The 20582-nt window shown below is 37.7% G+C and overlaps 1 protein-coding gene across 2 annotated transcripts in view; it reads right to left on the bottom strand.

The window, feature by feature from the left end:
* ME1 (malic enzyme 1) overlaps window positions 1-20582 on the bottom strand; it is a 153058-nt gene that overhangs the window by 121071 nt on the left and 11405 nt on the right. The window contains exon 1 of one of the 2 annotated variants that reach the window (XM_033512905.1): window positions 2664-2687. The exons of the other annotated variant lie outside the window; for it this stretch is intronic. Coding sequence (XP_033368796.1) covers window positions 2664-2672 — 9 coding nt within the window. The 5' untranslated portion in view covers window positions 2673-2687. Of the gene's footprint in view, window positions 1-2663; window positions 2688-20582 lie in introns of those variants that run through there. 2 annotated transcript variants of the gene reach the window in all.

The raw sequence follows: 20582 nt of genomic DNA, 5'->3' as shown, positions 1-20582 counted from the left end.
GTAAAAACTTTTTGCATTGCATAATCTCCCCTCACCCTAATTTTGAGAGGACTGTTATACAAACAGCAGAGCAGACAGTAACAAATAAACAATAAAAAAAATCACCAAGATAATAATGTATAAAAATATATTACATGCTGCGCTTTAATGTAGGATGATGGCTTGGGTCTAGTTAAGATTCTAAATTTAGTTATTCATATGCAATATAGGCACCTATCCATCCATGGTAATTAGGATTAGTTAAATCTAAATAAAGGATAAAGTTAAAGCTCATTCTAGAATACGTACCTTGCAGTCACTAATCCAAAGTGCTCCAATTACTATATTGACTACAGACCGAATTCAGATTTGCACACAAGCACTTATTGAGAACTGGGAAGCCTGAAGTTATTGTAACAACCAGCACTGCTCATTATGGCAATGGTATCATCTATAAATCCACTGCACAGCAGGCTCTCACAACAGCCAGGCACAACACTCCTCTGTATCTCAAGGGGCACTAATTGCCCATATGTGGCTGCTACATCAAGCCCCTACTACCCTTTTGACTCCTCAATATCCCATTGAAAAATCATATTACTCTGACAGGGTACTCTGACAGGCATATTTAACCCCAAAGCAACCAGAAAAATTGCTAGAGCTGCTTTTGTATGCTTTCAAATCAGAGCTGGCCATCTCAAAATCTGGCTGTCTCCCTATTGCCACTCCCACCTGGGAGCTACAACAAACATAGGCATGAGCAAACTGGGAGCTGGATCAATGGATGTGGTTATTGTTCTTTACCAGCAGCACCCAGATTCTGTTTGTAAGAGCAGCTAAATTGATAACAGCCTTACTAACAAGTATCAGCTGTGGTCTCTGTGTCCCCTGACTCAGTTCCCTAGCAGAGGTATCCCACCACTGGAGAATGACCTGGCTTGGCTCTCTTGGTTGTTCCTAGCAGACAAGACCAAACAGCAGCCTAAAACACAGTTTAAACTATAGAGTCAGAGAAACTGAACAAATATTCACATGTAGGGGTTTGGGATTTTTTTTTTGTCCCTGGATATTTCAGAGCCATTTTTATTCCTTTAAAAATCCTTTGGGATGTACTGACCCTTTACTTGGGAGAGCTCTAGCTGTGGGAACCAGAGACAAGAGCAGTTTACCACATCATTTACAAACTTGTTGAGCATGTTCTTATGACAGATTTTAATTTTCAACACAGTTCACCTATTACCTACAGATTAAAAACACTGGCTGTAGGTCACTTCAGAGCTCTAGCCCTCTGGATGAACCATGGTAATAAAAATAATTCTTTTAATTACCACCCTTGTCAATATTATTTGTCTTCTAAAGATACATATCAACGTGCAGATAATATTTAATACCTAATTTTTAGGTATTAAATGTATATAATAATAGAAAATTAAATTTTCATTTGAATGATGGTTCTTTTTTAAAAATAAAGGTGTAAAAATAAAAAAATGAGGTTTCACTAGACCATATCTGAAATTCTACTTAAAATAATAATTTACTTGTATAGTAGATGCTATGAGTCAGTACCCTCTATCTCTAATAAGTGACTATAATCAAAGGATGCCTACTACTCTTAGTGGAATAACTGACATGGTATCCCCTATTTATGAAGGGAATTCAGATGAAAATAATATCAGCTGACATAAAATATATTGTTAACCAGAACTATTCCAAACAAAAGGCCAAATAATAGCTCTCTAACTGTAATGATTTTACAAATAAAGCATAGTCTCCAGGCATGCAGTCTCCAATATATAATATTTACATTTCCAAAATCAGGTGTTATTTGAGAGTCAGGCATGATTTCCATGTAAGTAGGAGAGGAATTTCAGAAACTGCCAAAAATTCCATCTGTCTGAAATAAGTACTTAACCAAAGACAGGTTAGTAAGCCCTGAAATCCTGAGGGGATTTGATAAACCTGATATGCTTAACAGATTTTATTGTTGCCTTTCAGAGACTAAACAGATTACCAGCTACTGTATTCTGGGCTTCTGATAGGACTAAGCAACTAATTTCATTTCACTGGCATGATAAACAATTAACAAAAAATAAATATTTTAAATACTGTAACACAGAGTTGTGTAGGGCAGAGAACAATCTCAATGCCGTGGTCTTTGCTTCTGCTACTCCAATGGTACACATTCTCTCTACTGTCCCAAGGAGTGACAGGGGCACTGGCCAGCCTGAACTACAAAGGTGTGACCTGAGAGCCAATAGCACTGTGGTGTTGAGTGACACCAGGCACACAAATTATCAGGTTACTCATGGGTAGTGTGCTGTTTTACTGTGCCTAAAGTGATGTGTCCACTCAAAATTAGTCCTCTGGGCACCCTCCACAGACTGAGGGAAGTCAGAGTGGGACCCTAAGTGGTGCCCTTTTCGCTTTTTTAGGATTATCATGAACTATTTCAGACAAAACAAATGAGATTAATACTTTCCACTGTAATAGGTAATCCTATCATTACAGTATTTCTATTACCACAGCCTGGTAATATGATCAGTAAGCCTTTCTGTCATACACACTTATTATTGCATATACTGCATACATATCAAGCATTTCCCATTCTACAGACACAAACTTACTTTCCTTTAATCATCTCAGTCTAAGGGGTGATAGTACATGCATACATAAAAAAAGCTTACCCAAATCATTTGTTTCAGGACTTGTTTACACCCAATCCTGGCAATTTTTCTCAGAACTGGGCAATACTGTAAAAGAAAGTGTAAAGCAACATGCAAAATTTACATTCTGAATGTACCTGATCTACATGCACAGCCTTAACTGATATCCAGCAGATAGGTAGTAATTCAATTTTTGCTGTAACCATAAGCATCTTGTAACATTCTCTTGTAAATAAAAGTACTTTCCTTCTTGCTGAGAAGTCACTGAAAATTCATGTTATCATGAACAAAGTGACAAGGAAAAATTTGCCAACCTAACACTTTGAGTAAGCTATTATTTTTTCCATTTTGAATTCTTAAACACTCAGAGCAGTCATCCATAGCCACAGTCATTACTAGAACCATAGGCTGAGACTATTACAGCATCTGAAATAGCAGCTATAGGATAGAAGAGTGCACATTGTTATACACCATACACCTTTCTGAAAATCTTACCTGAACTTTGCTACTTTTGTTCAGTTCTATCCCTTTAGATTAAGACAGGAGGAAAATAAAATGAAGGGCCAGACAGACTGGGAAGGCAAACTCTTTAAAACTCAACAGGGGAAAAAAAAGATACAACCAGTCTAAAACTTTAGTGTGAGCTGTGATTTTGTAACCTAAAACTGTTACTGAGGCAGTTATACAGAGACACCAAAGTCATGCAAAGCCTTCCAGAGTATGCAAAAAGTTAGTTGATTGAAGGAAGATATCTGCTAATGGCAGAACAATTCCATTTAAAATCGCTGTAGCAGCTGCATCCATACACCTCTGCTCTTGCCCAGATACAACCTGCATATCAATAGTATCTGCTTGCGTAGAAAAGATTAGACTGAAAAAAATCACAGAAAAAGCTATGATAAAATGGGGTATATCACTTTTCTTTTTATTTGACTGCTTTCCAAAAGAGCTTGACTCATCAAAGCAAACAGTAGACTGAAGGAAAGTGAGCATTATGGAAATAAAATCTGCGTGGTAGTTAAGGAAAACAGCCAATATAAAACCATCTGAATTTGCTATCAGGCACACAAGAGCTCTACCTGAAAGAAAATTTGCGAAGGTGAAAAAAATGACAAGAATTCTCTCCCAGGAGACCCGATTCATTTCAAGTTGCTACCATTTTCAAAGCAAACCAAGGATTAGTTGCCCTTTTATCTAACTGTGCCACACACAGAAATTTGAGTCTAAAACAACATGAAAAGTAAAACTAAACAGAAAAAAATCCACAGAAAAACCCCAGAAGAAAACAAAAAAATCACCAAACAACCAACCAAGAACCAAACCAAACCACTATGTTAAAAAGCAATTCTCTACGTTGATGTTGATAAATGTTACCTGACAAGTCTATTTGAAGCTGAAGAAAATACTGCTCCTCTATTCTAACTTTTCACATTTCCTGGAATCTAATTGTGCAGACCCATTATAAGCTTTTTCTAGCTACATAACAGAATAACAGCTCCTTTTCCTAAAGGAAACCATGATGCCAGACCCATCACTTGTACAAAATAAGAATATCTTGTTTAAACCTAATTAATCTGGAGTGAGTTTAACCACTGTCCTTGGTGTAAACTTGTTTTGGATACACTGAGTGAGCAGACCTCTAAACAGAGCATCTACATAAGACAGTATGGAGCAACCAGGAACACATAGGAGGAAAAAGTTTTGAGACAAATTGGCAAAATATAATATTTTCGGACTAATAGCTAAGGGATTTCACAAAAAAAAAATAACAAAAAAGCTTTTATGCAGTGAAGGTAGAGTAAAAGAATATGACAGCTCTAAGGAAATACTTTGAACAGTATTTTTTAAGTCTTACATGGGGTCCTTAAGCTTAAGATACCTATTTGCAACATACTTTAGGTAACAAGGACAGATATGCACTCAGGTTAAGATGAAGGATAATCAGTTTTCACCAATTTTATATCCAGTGAACTACAAAGTAAGTCTGTCCATTTCTTGAAACCTTCCAACAATTCAGAATAATGTTCACATGTCGACCAGACCAGCAGCACCAATATTAAGCCCCTTCCATGCAAAATTAAACAAAAAAATACAGTAACAAAACTAACTTAGAAAGACACTTGTATTCACATTACAAATCAGCACACTAGACTTATTTTATTAGTTCCTAAAGTTCAAATAGCATATTCTCATTACAGAAAATGGAAATAGGTAAAAAGCCCACAGATAATAAGGGCTACGTTCAGTAAAAATGCCACTCAAACTTCAACAAAGTCCTAACCAAAATCCATGTTCCAGTGGATCCACAGGTCTTGAGCATGCATCACTTTCAGCTCTGACCACCCAAGGGGAAGCTTCCTATGGGGCACATTAACTTTCTGTGCACTGTTACACAATGGAGGGGGGAGTGCTGGTAGTTTCACATGAAAAGTGCAGACACTTTTTGTTGCTTTAATTAAATGAATTTTAGTGCTCACTAGGTACCTGGTGGTTAAAAGACCAGCTGATAAAAACCACCGTACAGAAATATTAGTTCCTCTAGGGCAGGCAATGTAGCCATAGCCATCACTAAGGTTTTGTTTTGTTAGTTTTACTATTTCTACACATACTTGAGAGTGTATCTTGTTTCCAGGTTCAGAGTAAGTAGATACTCTTCAAATGTATTTGTTGCACATTATTACAGGAATTCCCATGAGAATGTCAAGGATCTGCACTGTTTGCAAGGGCAAAAAATAGGAAGATAAGAAACAGCAACAAGAAAACCCAGCACAGACAGACTTTGATACTAAGACAAAATTTTCAATTCCTAGGTGTCATGCTTTTTCTCTAAAAGATGAAAGGATCACAATAAAATGGCTGAAAAACTCATATAGCAAAACACATACTTATTTTCTGAACTCAAATGGCAAAACAAATTGAACCAACAGCGTCTCAGAGCACAAAAATCTGCTCTTTAGCTTTAGTCAATCAAACTGCCTTTGGGGGATTTTAGACAGCTTATAGTAGGAACTTTAAATGGAAAAGTAGACCAAATTCATCATGGCTGTTGTACCTTGGCTACTTATACTGCAGTGACACTGCCAGGTGCTATTCAGACCCTTTCTTGTGAAGGCATAAGAGCCTTCAGAAATCCCCAATCACTCCTGATGACTGTGTACTGAGAGCTTAATGGCAAGTTTCACAACAAAACAAAATCTTTTATTTCACCACAGGTCTTGACTGTTTTGGCAAAGGTAACATTACTTGCTGTGTGGAGTAGCAATCTTCCAAACCAGGATGACTGGTTTCAAGAGGAACTAGTTAGATTCTCCTTCCCCAAAAGTGTTGGTCTCAAAAGTAGTTTCTGCTGTTGCACAGAAGCATCATTTTTAGGTCTCTCAGCATAGCAAAGCAATCCTTGAAAGAAACAGATTTCTTTCACCAGTACTGGCACGCAAAATAAGACCATATGTCTAAGCTATAATATGCAGGATTTTCCAAAGACAGCTTATTTTTCTAGTAGGAAATGTAATTTACATAGACTGAACTTTAGGATTCGTTTACAAGATTCATGAGAAAAACTGGCTTCCTTATAGTATAGAAAAACCACTGCTCACAGGGAGCAAAGTCACTAGCCTTACTGGGGACACCAAGCCAATTTAGTTATGTCTATATGCCTCCCACAGTGGCCAAGTAGCTGACTTTTTTAGAAGAAAAGAACAGGAAAAGCACAACAAGGAGTTGCTTGGAGCTGCTGAAAGAGCATGACAGTAAGCAGAGAAAGCAAGCCAAACTGATGTGGCTGAAAGCAATGGGAACAGAAAAGTTAAGCAGAAGGCTCAAGCAGATGGGGAATGAAGCAAGTGAAACAGTAACAGGATTTATTTTCAATTAATAACTGAAAGAGCGCTCAAAGGTAAGAGTCATAAACAAAACAGAGCAAGCCCAATCTATGTAAGGAACACCAAGATCAGAGAACACACACGAATGCAAATGTGAAGGCTGAAGAAATGAAGCTCGGACAAATACAAGAAGGAAAAAACAGGTGCTGCAAGTAATTGTGCCAGAAGAGCTTTGGACTGCTGCAATCTGCCTCACACACACTGCGCACACAAAGAGCCTTACTTTGCTGTCTGTTCCTAATTATGCCTGGATGGAAAGCTCAAATCACACTGCAAAAGGCAACATTTCTTTTCCCAGGCAGGAGTGGGCAGCATTATCCCACTGGAAGCTCACAAGGACAAATCCAGAACCCCAGTTCGCTTTCAGCGGGAATTACAAATTGCACAATTTAGAGGGGAATATGACAGTCCCTCAAACAAAGCAGGTATCCATCACTGATGGGGAAAGCATCTCCCTGTCTGCCAAGTTTTTAAAGCTGGAATCTTTAAATTACTGTGTTGAACCAGAACTATTTACTAGTCTTGTGTAAAATAAATGGTTTTGTTTAAGGGCTCAAACTAGACTATTATTAGTAGTACTACAGAAAACATTTAAAATCTCTCTACTACTCCTAATTTCTCCCACGTGTTAGAGAACGAACTGAGATGCATTTGGATATTTCTAACACTTAACATTCTAAAGTAGGGACACAGGTTGTGAAAGGTACATAAGCAACTCCAATAAACAAAGATAATTAGAAAATTCTGAATTTATGTATACAGACTCCACATTCATCCTGTTACACATACAGAGAAACTTGGTAACTTGACAAACTAGGTAACTTCCTCCATAGACTACACAATTTGCTAAAGAAACATCTTCTGGCACAAACAATAGAAGAGAAACACAGTTTCAAACTAAAAATAATTAAGTCTCCCAAAGGTTTTAGATTGGGTTGTTATCTAAGATACTATGGTATCTAATGTTTGTCATTTCTCAAACATCAGTGAGAGCCAAGTTTGTTACCTAAAAGTAGGTCAGGAGAACCTCTTGGCTGGGCTCTGTAGCTCTGCAGATCAGTAGATCTTGTACTAACAACTGTGTGAAGTTTGAATGCCTTCTCATTCTTTGCTATCAGTTACACTGTTAAAGAAATCTGCCTGTTCAAAACCAAAATCCAGTCCCATTACCTCCTTCTAAGAGAGGATTTTTACATAACAGGAAATTCAGAAACCTTCAGAAATAAATCATTTTTTTCTTCTTTATTTGTTTCAGATGAAACCTTGAGTGAATATACACAGCGCTGGCAGAAACCTGCAATAAAAGTCCAGAGATTTCAGCATACCTTCTAACCCATTAACACAAAACTTACCTAGATCATTACATATGTTTGAACTCACTTCAGACAAATGCACAACAGTATTACAAAAATCACCATTGCTTAATCTGTTTAAGAAACAACACTCATTTCATTCTGCTCTTTGCTTTCCATATGCTTCCTAAGCATTTGTACTGATTTTAGATCAGTGCAACTAATAAGTCTGACTTTAGGGGTGGAACATTTAATAATGGAACAGTAACACCCATAAATAATACTGCAAGCAGTTTGAATAAAATCCAGGTAAAAGAAAACACATCTATATAAGTTTTCTTCCTCCATCACTGCTCCACAAATCCAACCACATTGTGGACTCAAACAGTTGACCAGAAATTGAGAATATCTGCTCAGGTTAGCACTATTTGATAGATAATTATCACTGGAGAGGAAGAAAGCTTAGACTGCTTCCTAATGTTTATCTTTTCTTGTATTTTTCTTTTCTTTTAACTAAAATATATCCTGAGCTATCTTCAAAATTAAATGGAAAAAAGGCATGCCAACATTAAACAGTTTTAAGAGGCCACAATTCAGATGCCCTACATAGGCTTGTTCTTAGGGGCAGATTTATGCCAACTGAAAAAATCCCAAACTTGTTTCCTCGTTTGACAAGAGTGCTCCAAAAAAAATGCTTATTTATAACTTTCTGGTTGTAATGAACTCACATATCACTAATTACTTTCCTGGCAGCTAAAGTCCCCATTAAAGCAATTAAACCTTTAGGTTTAAAATATTTGATTTAGAAAAAAATTTCACCCTTAAGCAGATACAATGTCCATGAGAGATATAAAACCATGGATGACGACAGTTTACACTAGTCCCTATTGGGTTGAAAAATGAAAAATGCAACAAAAGATAAGAAATAATGTGATTTCTTGGGTTAATTTCCTTTAATAGCATCTAACCTGCACATATTTGGGCACCTTGGATGTATCAAAGTGGAGAGAAATGCTGTTTTTAACCAGGTAATTTACAGTCCCATGTAACTCATAAAACCATTGCATACTTAACCATCTGAAACATCCTTACCCATTTAAATTAGCTTTGATTGCTCCCTAAAAGTCAGATGTCACTACTATCAATTTGTACAAAGTCTGTTTTAAAAAAATACAGGAAAACAGTTAACAGCTGGAGGTAATCTCAAGAAAACAAATATTTATAAGGTAGTTATCCATGATGTCCAAAGCATTGTTATATGCACAGAGCTCATGACAGCCACACATAAAAGAGAATCAAGCAACTTGGAAAGGCCTTAAGAAGGTGCACTGGTACAGCCTACTCAGAGCAGGTCCAGCTGGGCCAGGATGCTCAGGGTCATCCCCAGGTGAGTACTGACTCTCTCCAAGGATGGAGATTCCAATTCTCTCTAAGCAGCCCCCCATTGCACTTGACTGTCCTCAAATTCTCTTTCTATTTTTCCCCAGAGCTATTTCAAATTTCCCACACTCAAATTTGTCTTCCTGGCCTCTGACCCCTTCACTGTGTCACCAGCTCACTCAGGTCTTTTCCTACAGGCCTTCTTTCCACTTGTTTCCCAGTCCCTTCTCTTGCACAGAGTAATTCCATCTTAACTGCTGGGCAGCTCATCTTCCTTTATCAAAATTCATGACATTCCTGTCAGCCCATTTTTCCGTGGTTTCTAGGTCACTCCAAAAACCAGCCAGCATTACAGCATGAGCATTCCTCAGGCTTGCAGATACTGCAGTCTCTCTCATTACACAGCTTATTCACACAGATGCTAAATTGTTCAGCCCATTATGCTTTAACCACAGTATTCCATTATCTGAAATAACAGTTTTGTTCTACTTCCCAGTGGAACAGAAATCATAAGCAGAGTGCAAAAGCAGTGGTCTGAACGGAGCAGCCCTCGACGTTGCTCCAAAGCCTCCTATCATAAAAGTAAAATTCAGAAGGAGCCATGTGTAATTTCTGTGATACCCACGTGAATCTTAACTTTCTCTTTGAAGGCTTTTCACATATTGTTGAGATATGTTTTCTTCCTTATCTTCCCTGGGCATTGTTGGCCTTCCTTCAACTTCTACTCCCCTGTGGTCCTCAACAGGACTTTCTGGATCACAGGGTTTGTTTGGGTTTGGATTCTGTTTTGAATTCAGATTTTTAGAAATTGAAAGGACAAGTTTGCAATACTTCTTCAAAAATAAAAACAAACAGTTGCAGAAAAACTTCTTTAAAGATAATTTTAAGTACTTATTTTCACATTCTCATTTTAGAAAAGGAGTAAGAGGCTCTAAAAAACCTCTTCTAACTCCTTCCTTTTCTGTACAGAAAATAGCAGTTAATTTGCTTCTCTGTTCAGTGGGTGAATCCTCTGCAGCAAAAGAAAGCGTAATAATTATCTGATAGCTACTAACAGCTTTAGCTTTTGTGTTTATTTGAATCAAACTTTTCAATTTCGAGGCAAATTTTTGTAGCATCCTCTACTGGTTTTCCATGAGAAACTTTTTGTTGGGATTATAAAAAGTGGGAAGATTAATCTAACCTCATTTTCTCTAGTTAACAACATCACAATATCCGTAGTTTAATGTAAATTAATGTAAATTACTAACAGCTAAAAGATAGACATCTCATGTTCTTTGTAATGTCCTAATTATAATTTATACTGCTTCAAAGTTAGATCATAGAAATACTTACAGCCCCAACATGATTTTTTTTGTTTCAGCGTTGTTCTTAGATAATTAGAAACAGACAATGTTTTTCTTGATGTTTATATTGTGTTTACTCACGTTATTTGACAAATTAGGGAAAAAATCTAAAGTCTGATTTTGTAAAAAAATTACACTGCTGGAAGGATTTTTTTAATGTCAATTATGAACCTTGAAGAGTTGTAAGTAAAAAAAGAAACAAACAAAAAGGCAACTGGACACTGCAGAAACATTAAAGTACACTGATTCTGAGAGGATTATCAAACCTACCAATATTGTATTGTTAAACAGTTCCAATTATCACAGTTCAACAATAATTCCCTACAGCATCTGTTAATGGACTAATACATTCTAAGGTAAAATTCCAGAAGGGATCATTTTCATCTGCATACAGAAAAGTAATTCAGAATACTTTTTTTTTTTAAATACTACATATGGTAAAGGAAGCAGGGAGAGGGAGAGAGAGATCCCTCTCTCAGGGATATTGCTTTAGTTCAGACTCTGCAGATATTAAGCCCTGCCAAAGCTCCATGTCTGCTCTTGTCCAATGCAGGACCAGCCCACACAAAGCCAACACAGACAGTTGCACCAGGCTGGATCACACAGAGGAAATCACAAACTCCAGACAAGCAGTTACATGAGCAACAGCCCCACTGGATGTTCCAATAGAAGAATGCTTTTGGAAGATCAGTTCCTGTTGTCCAAGACAGCAGCAAAGCTATGCTGACAAAACACTTCCTCCTGCAAGACACACATCCCATCAAGAGAGAGCTCCACCGACACAGCTGCATCAGCAGAGCCTTTGTTCAGCCCTCCACAAAATCACCACCCATCCCTCCCCAAGAGAATCTTTAAGAGCTCTTCACATCATTGCCATAATAAAAAAAAAAAAAAAAAAAAAAAAAAAAAAAAAAAAAAGCAAGTCTGGTTAAATAATTTTTGTCTGTATCTTGTTTCTGTCAACAGCCTGTGAAAACCACCCTTTAAACACACACACACAAAAACTGCTTCAATCTGGTCACACATTTGCAGCCATATGAAATGGAAATTAATATATAACCCTTCTTAATGCAGTACAATGTATGAAATTAAGAATGTTGTTACTCTCTTCACTAAGGGAGAGCCGACAACAATGTCACACATTTTTTGAAACAAGGAAGGGGAAATAGAACATCAGTCAGGACACTTTCCCAGTAGAACACACTTAAACAACCTGAAGTGTTCCAGCCCATTGAATGAGGTGATTCTTACATGCACTTGATCAGCTTTCTCTTCTAGAAATACAAGAGAACACCTTATTACTCTGACAATAAAAAAAAACCCACATTCTGGAAACCTTTCAGGCTGGGACACTTAGAAATGCCAAAGTACATAATTTGTATTCTGCCTTGGTTTTCAAAACCCCTATCCAGACCTGCTCTATATCCTACAAATGAATGTTTTACATTTTGTCAAGGATTAGTGTCTAACCATCAGAAGTATCTACAAAACTATGTACAAATAATTTTTCAGGTGATTGTTCTAATATAGGACTTTTTAACTCTGTAAATTTTTTCCTAGGTATGCACACATCAGTGAACCAAAATAAAAATCAGAAGCTACATCACCAATACTGAAGATTATAAACACTGCTGTGTGTTCTTTCCCACACTTCCAATACTATGAGAATTCATGGGAAAGCTGACCTGCAGATGGTCTTACAAGCTATCAGAACATGATTTACCAAAAAAGCTAGTCCTTTATTCTGCTCTTCAACTCCATATTTTGGTAAAACAAGCTCTAACATCCCTTTATTAATTTGTTTTATGAGGTTTGTGCCTTAAATATGCAGAAAAATGTATTAATGGAGGGCCTACAATTTTTTTTTTGAAAACAGCAGAGTTTGGGAACTTAAATGTTGTATGTTCCTGCCACCATGAGGAGCTGCAGACAGATTAGGATCCTGGTAGCAGGGCTTCCAGCCTTGCTCACCCATTGAACCCTAGATTGAACATTGAACAGATGTGACTGTTTGTATCTGAATTGTCCCGAAGCAATAGCAAGACAGACTTTATAACATGATACTACCAGCTTAACAGCATATATTTAATTCTTTTTAATAGCTCCTATGAAATAGTAATTTATCAAGACATTAGACAGGAATAAAGCAATAGCCATTAGGCAGTGGTAAGAGATGCAGAAATTTGAGCACTTGGTTTGATCACTGTACGTCATGACATGCGTATGTTACTAGCAGCTATGGACATTGGACCCCACCTCATTTTTAGAACGCCGGGTAAAGCACAGCAGAAATATTTTCATCACTCTGACTCAGAGACCCTATCTTCTATTCACACAGAGCAAGCACTGCTCCCAAGTGAGAAGGTTTTAGCTATGTAGAAGTAGAAAAAAGCAAAAGCATGTTTACATAGGCAGGTCTACATGTCAATTTTTTCAGTCCTTCATTATTACATACTAGGAAATCACATACTTGTCTCAACTACAGCAAACTATCTGTAGATAGCAAGCCAGTAGCATTTTAAGTTGCCTTTACTAGTTTTAACAACTCACTCAGCTGGGGCAGAGGACAGCTTGGAAGAGAAATGACAGGACACTCCCAGGAAAGTACTGCCCGCATTTTGGTGCATGTCAAATCTCCCTGATCTTAATAGAGGTGAAATTTGCTCGCTTCCTTGTTATGAGAAGGATGGTTGCTCAAGCAAAAACAAACCACAGTATATAAGCACTATCTTTGAGCAACATCAGCAAGATCATAAATTGTGTCTGATAAAAGTGAAATTTCTATAAAGGTTATTGTCTTCTCTTGCATGGATTTAAATCACAGAATACATCTGTGTACACTGAAAACATACAATGAAACATTTTTACTGCACTAAAACACATTGGGGCCTATAGAATTGCCTCAACAACTAAAGGCTTTGAATCCCTTATTTCTTAATGATACATATTAGGACATGCACATTAGGTATAGTGCTTGAACTGGAAACAGTTTTTTGAATCAAATTTCTAGGTTTTCACCTCTCACTGAATTTTGATCATGTTGTGAAACAGTCTTGCAGCACTTAAAGTGAATTCTTTTTGGATAAAAAGCAATTAGAATATAGGTTCCAGGAGTTCATCTAATATGCCTGAGCCGTAAGCAGACATTCAGTTCATGGGATCAGACTACAGTATGCTCAAAAGTAAAAAAAAACAAAACAAACAACCTAAATGAAAAAACAACCAAAGACAAAACCACCACAAATATTCTGCTCCCTACCAAAGAAAACAAAACAAATAAAAAAGAAACCAATTTTTTCATAGCTCCAAGCTTCAAAATCTCATTAAAAAGTCCTTAACACTGTATACTGTGGGTGTCTGATCTACAGATCTATGCCATTTGCTATTGAAAATAGAGGTCATAAATCGCAGCATTTACTCCTTGCATACTGTTTGCAAATCTATACATCTGAGTACAGAACTTAATTAAGACATAAGAGATTGGTATGGAAACTATTCTAATATGACCACAGGCTACAGCAAGTGTTATGTTTTTCTTTCCAACAGAATAAAGAAAAATGCCACATTCTTTTTTATTATGTACTTGTTAGATTTCCACTGACACGTTAACATAAGCAAGAATAATATGATTAAATTATTCTGAGTTGTGCAGTCATAAGAATTGCACATGACTCAGAACAACTGCAAATTGAAAAAAACAGCTCATAACTCCAAGAGGAGCTACAGCAACAGATTTTTGCTTTCTCCCTGAAGAGGTTGCTGATCAGTGGAAATTCGGACTCATGAAGGCTTTTTTTTGTACTATTTCTACTCTATTACCATTGATGAGGTGAAGTGCAGCCCCAATACGTCTTCTTTATTGCCAGCCAAACTTTGCAGTTTACTCATATCTCTTGTAACTCCATAGTTAGCAAACCTCTAGCAGACAAGTTTCTTGTCTAGTCACCAAGACTGTTGAGCCCATAGAGCTCCAGCTTGTTTGAGGGTCCACAAACCACAAGGAAGGTGGTCAGTTAGCCAGTAAATGCCCTGGAGGTTGCTTTACACCTTTGAAGTAGACAGCACATTCAGCAACCTTTCAGCACAATGGGACAAGCTTTCTAAGGAACTCAAAGGTAAAAGTACACAGGCATCCCTCTTTCCTCTAGACTATAGGTCCACCAGGCTGCTTTTGATCTGGCTTCATTACATTCACACACATTGTGGTGTTTTGAAGCTGTCCTTGCTTTGAGCAAAAAGCTGGATTAGATAAACTCCAGGGGTCCCTTTCAACCTAAATTATTCTGTGACTGAGTCTCAGTTTCTAGGCTATTTCTATTAGCACATCCAGAAAACACTGAGAATCACAGAAAAATCTAAAGCTGTAAAACAGCTTTAAGAAAGGTGCTTGGCATGGGAACAGCTGCAAGCTGAAAATAGACAGGAAAAACAGAACAAAAGATTCCAAATATCAGAGGCATAATTCTAGCAAGACCGATTATCCCCTTTTTCAAGTGAGTGAAATCAGTTAGATTTCACAGCCAAGACAGACCATGCTTTGAACTCTTAACTACAGCAACCTATCTGTAGGTTGCTAGCTAGGAGAGTTTCAAGTTGCCATTGCAAGCTCTTGTATTGCTTTATTTAGTAACAGAGGTAGTAGTTACTTTAATAATTTACTCAACTGGAGAAGACAGCTTGACAGAGTTAGTGTGGAGGCTTTTAAAACCTTTCCTTTATGTCTCCTCTGCAGCACACTTGGACTGTGGCTTGCAGTTTAATTTCCAAGCACCAAAACCTAAATGAGCTGAGCAGAGTAAAAAAAAACTAGGGTATGGAAAATAAAAGAAATAAAATCATTACACCTTAGTTGCTCTGTAGAGCCAGCCAGAAGGTTCTCCATTTGTGAAATTAAGTTCTTTAGTGATCATGGGATTGTTCACTTAGTTATTAGAAGAATTCCTTGAAATTACTTTGAACAATTTTGTTTCAGAAACAGAACCAGAGGGCCTCCTCACGGGCCAGAAAGAACAGGATGGGATGAGAACTAGAGGATTCTGATAGACCTTCCCCTCACAACAGCTACTTACACAAAAAGAATGAACATTTACCTGAATAAGTACTTCCCCAGCTTCTCAAGGAGCTGCCCTAATTACTCTGTATTTCCTTTACAGAAATGCTGATCTCACAATCACACACACACAAAAAAATAAATTAATAAATCACACTTTCAAAATTCCACAAATAGCAGCAGGAGAATCAAAAACACAGTAACTTTTCTTAGAGTATTCCAAAATTTGTACAATATTGCTCGGAGACTCCTATTCAACAAAACTTAGAAGTTTGACATGGAGGTCATGCACATAGGCTATCTGTATGCAAACATTTCTTCCTGCTGCTGTTTTTATAACATCATAAATGCTTAGCCAAGTAACCAAAATCTCCGACTGCAGCAGATAGCAATATTAGTAATCACATCTCAGGCTGACTGTTCTTGTTCCTTGAGTACATACAAGGTAAGTCTCTAGATCACAGTTCCCTGTTCTTACCTTTAACCTCCTTCATTTCTACTAGAGGAACATAACAGGACACAAACAATCCAGAAGATTACTGGAAAATGTCAGAGATGATACAGGAGATTCTGGGTGAGGTAGTCAGGGATGATGCAAAACTGGATTGGCTTTTCACAGATTAGGAAGACCTGACTGGGGACACAACAATCAATGTCAGCCATAATAGGTGTAATGACCACGGACTAGTACAGCTCAAGATCCCAAGTGAACAGAAGGAGGCAAGCAGGAAATTAGACTGGACTTAAGCCATGGATAAATCATCCCAAATCAACCTGATCACATTCTAAAGTAAAATGACTGTGCTTACAAACAAGGGAAGGCAGAATATGTCATTTATGTCACTTTGAGCAAGGCTTTGACAACTGGATCTGAAAAAATCCATGCACCCAAGTTGGGATATTACTGTGTAGATGGGTGGACAACCAGATGAGTAAAAGGCTGCTGTTGGATGATGGGGCTCAAAGGAATCAGTTAATGGGTTGTAGTGCACCTTCCAGTAAGAGTGCTGCAGGAGTCAGCAGCGGGACCTGTCCTGTTTAACATCTTTATCAATGATGGCAGTGGAGCACAAAATCACCAGGTGTGCAGGTGACACTGAACAGGGGCAACTGTGGATATACACACCCAACAGCAGGGCTGGCATCCAAAGGGACTTAGCCTGCAGGAATGAGCTGACAGGAACATTATGAAATTCAACAAGGACAAATGCAAAATGCTGCAATCCAGAAAGTAAACAACACAGGCTGCAATGATTCAGGCTGGCAACAGACTGACTGGCTGGCTGGGAAGAAGCTGGTCTGTCAAAAAGGACATGGTGGACAGCAAACTGAGCAGGAGCAACCAGTGTGCACAGGCTGAGGCAGCGAATAGTATCCTGGGCTGTATCAGCAGCAGTATGTTATGACATGGGCTGAGGGTATCATCCTGCTTACTTGGCACTCATTAGAATGCAGAGTCCAACTCTGAGTCCCAAATATTGGAAAGACATCAATAAACTGGAGCAAGTTCAGTAAAGGGCCACCAAGATTATTTGGGCTGAAGCACATCCCCAATTAGAGAACTAGGCTTTTTTAGCCTGGAAAAGAGAATGTTTTGGGAGGAACCTAAGAGCAACCTTCCAGCACCTATGCTGAGGCTATCTAAAAGATAAATCCAGGCTCTCTACAGCAGTACGCAACAAAAGGACATGAGACAACAAGCATAAGATAAAAGAGAGGCTCAGACTAAATATAATAAAAAAATTAATTTCTCTTGAGTACAAAAGCATACATAGGTTGCCTAGAGAAGCTGTACAGTTTCCATCTTAAGAGATTTTCATGACATGACAGGATACAGCCCTGAGCAACCTTTCCTGTCTCCATATCTGACCCTGCCTTGAGAAGGAGGTTGGACTTTTGAGATCCCTTTTGACAGGAATTACACTATGGTTTTATAATAACATTTCAGTCACATTCCCTGTGATATTACAATCTTCTTTCACTAAACAGCATTCAGACAACAATCTTCACAGAAAAAAAAATAAAAAATTTCAAGAAGCACTGCAGTTTTAGTAACAGAAAATAACTAGTTCATGAATCTGGGACAAAGCACTGGAAAGCCTCACTGAGACAGGCCAATTGCAGTGCAATAAACTTACACCTAAAAAAAAAAATTTCCCAAAAATTAAACTAACATGCTTTGACAAAGCTTACTATAAAGATAAAATGTCAGAACACTGACTAAACTGAGTAATTTAAATCATGGAAAACATTCACAAAAATACACTCTTTGCAAGGTCCTTAGCATGCAAAACTATAAGAGGGGGAGTATGCTTGATTAGAAGGTATTCTTTTAAAATCAAGATGTGCTGTTGTGATGACTTCAAATACTGCAGTCCCATAAGCCACATCTAACAAAACCACTCAACTGTTAACATGCATTTTCCTTTAACTACTCGTTTCAAGGCAGAGTCAAACAGCAGCAAACACAGTCCAGAGAAGCTGAGGCTCTCTTCATGCTATGACTTAAAAGAAGTTTCCAACAAAAACAGGTTCTGCTCCTGCAAACTTATTTTGTGTTGGAAACAGAAATCCATTTGCCTATAACAACATATAATGTGGAGCGAAGAAAGGACAGGACAGGTAGGAAAAATTCCTGTTCATACCACCTTTAATCCAAGTCGCATTTCTCACAGTGCTAGCACAACACCCACAGCACCAAAATGACATTAATGAGGATATTATTAATTAGATTTGCTGAGGATAACAGATTCAGGGACTGAAGAGCAGACTCACCAAAACAGATGCAGCTTTGGATCCCTACTGCTGTATGTCTAATACTGCTCTATTGCTCTGTTTTCCACATGGCACCTTCGCCTATGTTAAGTAATGAACTGTAAGTAACAGGTCAGAACAAAATAAATGGGGCTTTTATGCATATGCCACATTTCTCACAGTAGCTCAAAGATTGTTTCTTTGTATTTAAATAAATAGATGCACGCAAGTATTTTACAAACAAAAAAAATGCTTACCACATATACTTTGAGAGTTGCACCACTGGCAAGTTGGAGCACAGCCAGAAATGCACTACCTTTATGTATTTTCAGGATTAGATTCACAGATACTAATTCATCATGGGGGCTTCCTGGTCACTGGTGAAACCCATACCAGAAAAAAGGAATTTTCTTTGAATTAAGAAATTATTACAAAATGGGAGAGGATTAGGTATCAATCTATATTTTGATGCGCAAATAGATTCATTTTGCTAACTGTTAAACATTCATTGAGTTATCTTTCAAAGAAATTCTCATTTTCCTCGGTATTCACACTACAGAAGTGTGATTTCCAAGAATATCGTAAGAATTCATACCTAAAGAAAATGTATGCAGCTCCTTCTATATAGAAAACATATGTGTATTTGTTTTAGCACATTTTAGAAAATAATCAGAAGACTCTAAAAATATATCTTTGACAGTAACAGCTCCAGCATATGAAGTGGACTTTTTTCAGCCTTAATACACAATTTCTGTGTAGGACCATTTCTCTAGGAATCAACATCAAAATTCTTAAGTTTGGGAAAACAGGGGGTGTCAGATTTGTATCACCTTTGCCTATTCAATAGCTAGCAAAACTGTCAGACAGCTAAATACATCCTTAGAAAGTCAGCCTTCATTCACATCATGACATGCATTTAAGTCCTGGAGACATGAATTCAATCTTCTTAATGAACTGAGGTTTCACTGAGTTAAAAAATACTGAATATGCCTAGCTGGAGGTTAAAATACCTTTTCTTGCAGAAAGTATTGACCTGAATTTCCCCAGGCATTCAGGTGATAAATACTGAGAACTTTCTCACCTCTTCTCCCCATTCAGCTGGAATGGAGGCAACCCTCCGAATGCTGCCCAGGACCAGGAGGCTTAGAGGAGGCAGCCAAGGGTCAGCTACCACTTCATCTAATTGGAACTAATCTGCATGTGGCACAGCATGGCCTGAAGCCAGGAGCAGGTTTAGCTACATAGATGGATGAGTTCTTCCTGCCTCTTCACATCTCCATTTTCCCCCACACAGCATTCAGTCTAGCCCATGATTTGAAGTCCTGTCTAATGGATTTTCATGGATCCATGTGAATCTATGAAACTGTATGTTCACAAGACTGGATATCCATTAATACCCTGTCTACTTTTAATTGCAATACAGCAGAAGGTAAAAGAACATGGATAAAATATGTCAGGACTTTACAGATTCAACATGGGTCTACTCAGATACAACTTTTAAAGAACTATCAGCTTGCTGACTGATTACTGCAAAAACTAGAAGATGATTCCCCCCACCTAGGAAAGAAACTGTACGTAGAAACTGGATTATAGCAGTATAAAGACAATGATGTAAACATTATCTAAAAAGACTAATTATACAAGACCAAGTACTTCATACTAGTTGTCATCCTGAACACTTCTTAGCTGCTGTTTGCCTATTCAGATGAGAAAACTAAATGACTAAGATGTAATATTATTAGTGCATGACCTAGTTTCCAGTCCAGTACCCAATCTACTACAATATTTTGTCTCTCTTGATGAAGCAGAGCCCACTAATTAAGGGGGGAAAATGTGTGTGCTCATACACATTACATAGCTCTGAAGTAAGACAAAGAAAGCTTTCAAAGATTTGTCAAGTGTACCTCAAAGCAAACCAGAAAGCATATCTATCCACCACACCCCCTGCTTAAATTGTTGGTGGTACATTATGACAACTATATGATGCTTTCCTATATTCCTCTATTCTTCTTCCCTGTGCTTTACCCACTACTCCTTACTGAAGAATAGTTAGAGGACTTGGTAACTATAAAACCAAAAGAAAGTTACTTCTTGCCATAAATGGTACAAAGTTTAGGAAGTTTAGGAAATAATGTTAGCCTGAAGGATTAGTGTCTTTATCCTACAGAAATATTTATTTTTCCAAGAATTACACCTCAAAAGAAAGCTCTCACTTTTTATTTCCTACTTGGAGTTCA

Source organism: Parus major, chromosome 3 (assembly GCF_001522545.3).
Source record: "Parus major isolate Abel chromosome 3, Parus_major1.1, whole genome shotgun sequence".
Taxonomy (NCBI): domain Eukaryota; kingdom Metazoa; phylum Chordata; class Aves; order Passeriformes; family Paridae; genus Parus; species Parus major.
The sequence above is the reverse complement of the archived record's forward strand: the minus strand, read 5'-3'. Positions and strand labels throughout refer to the sequence as shown.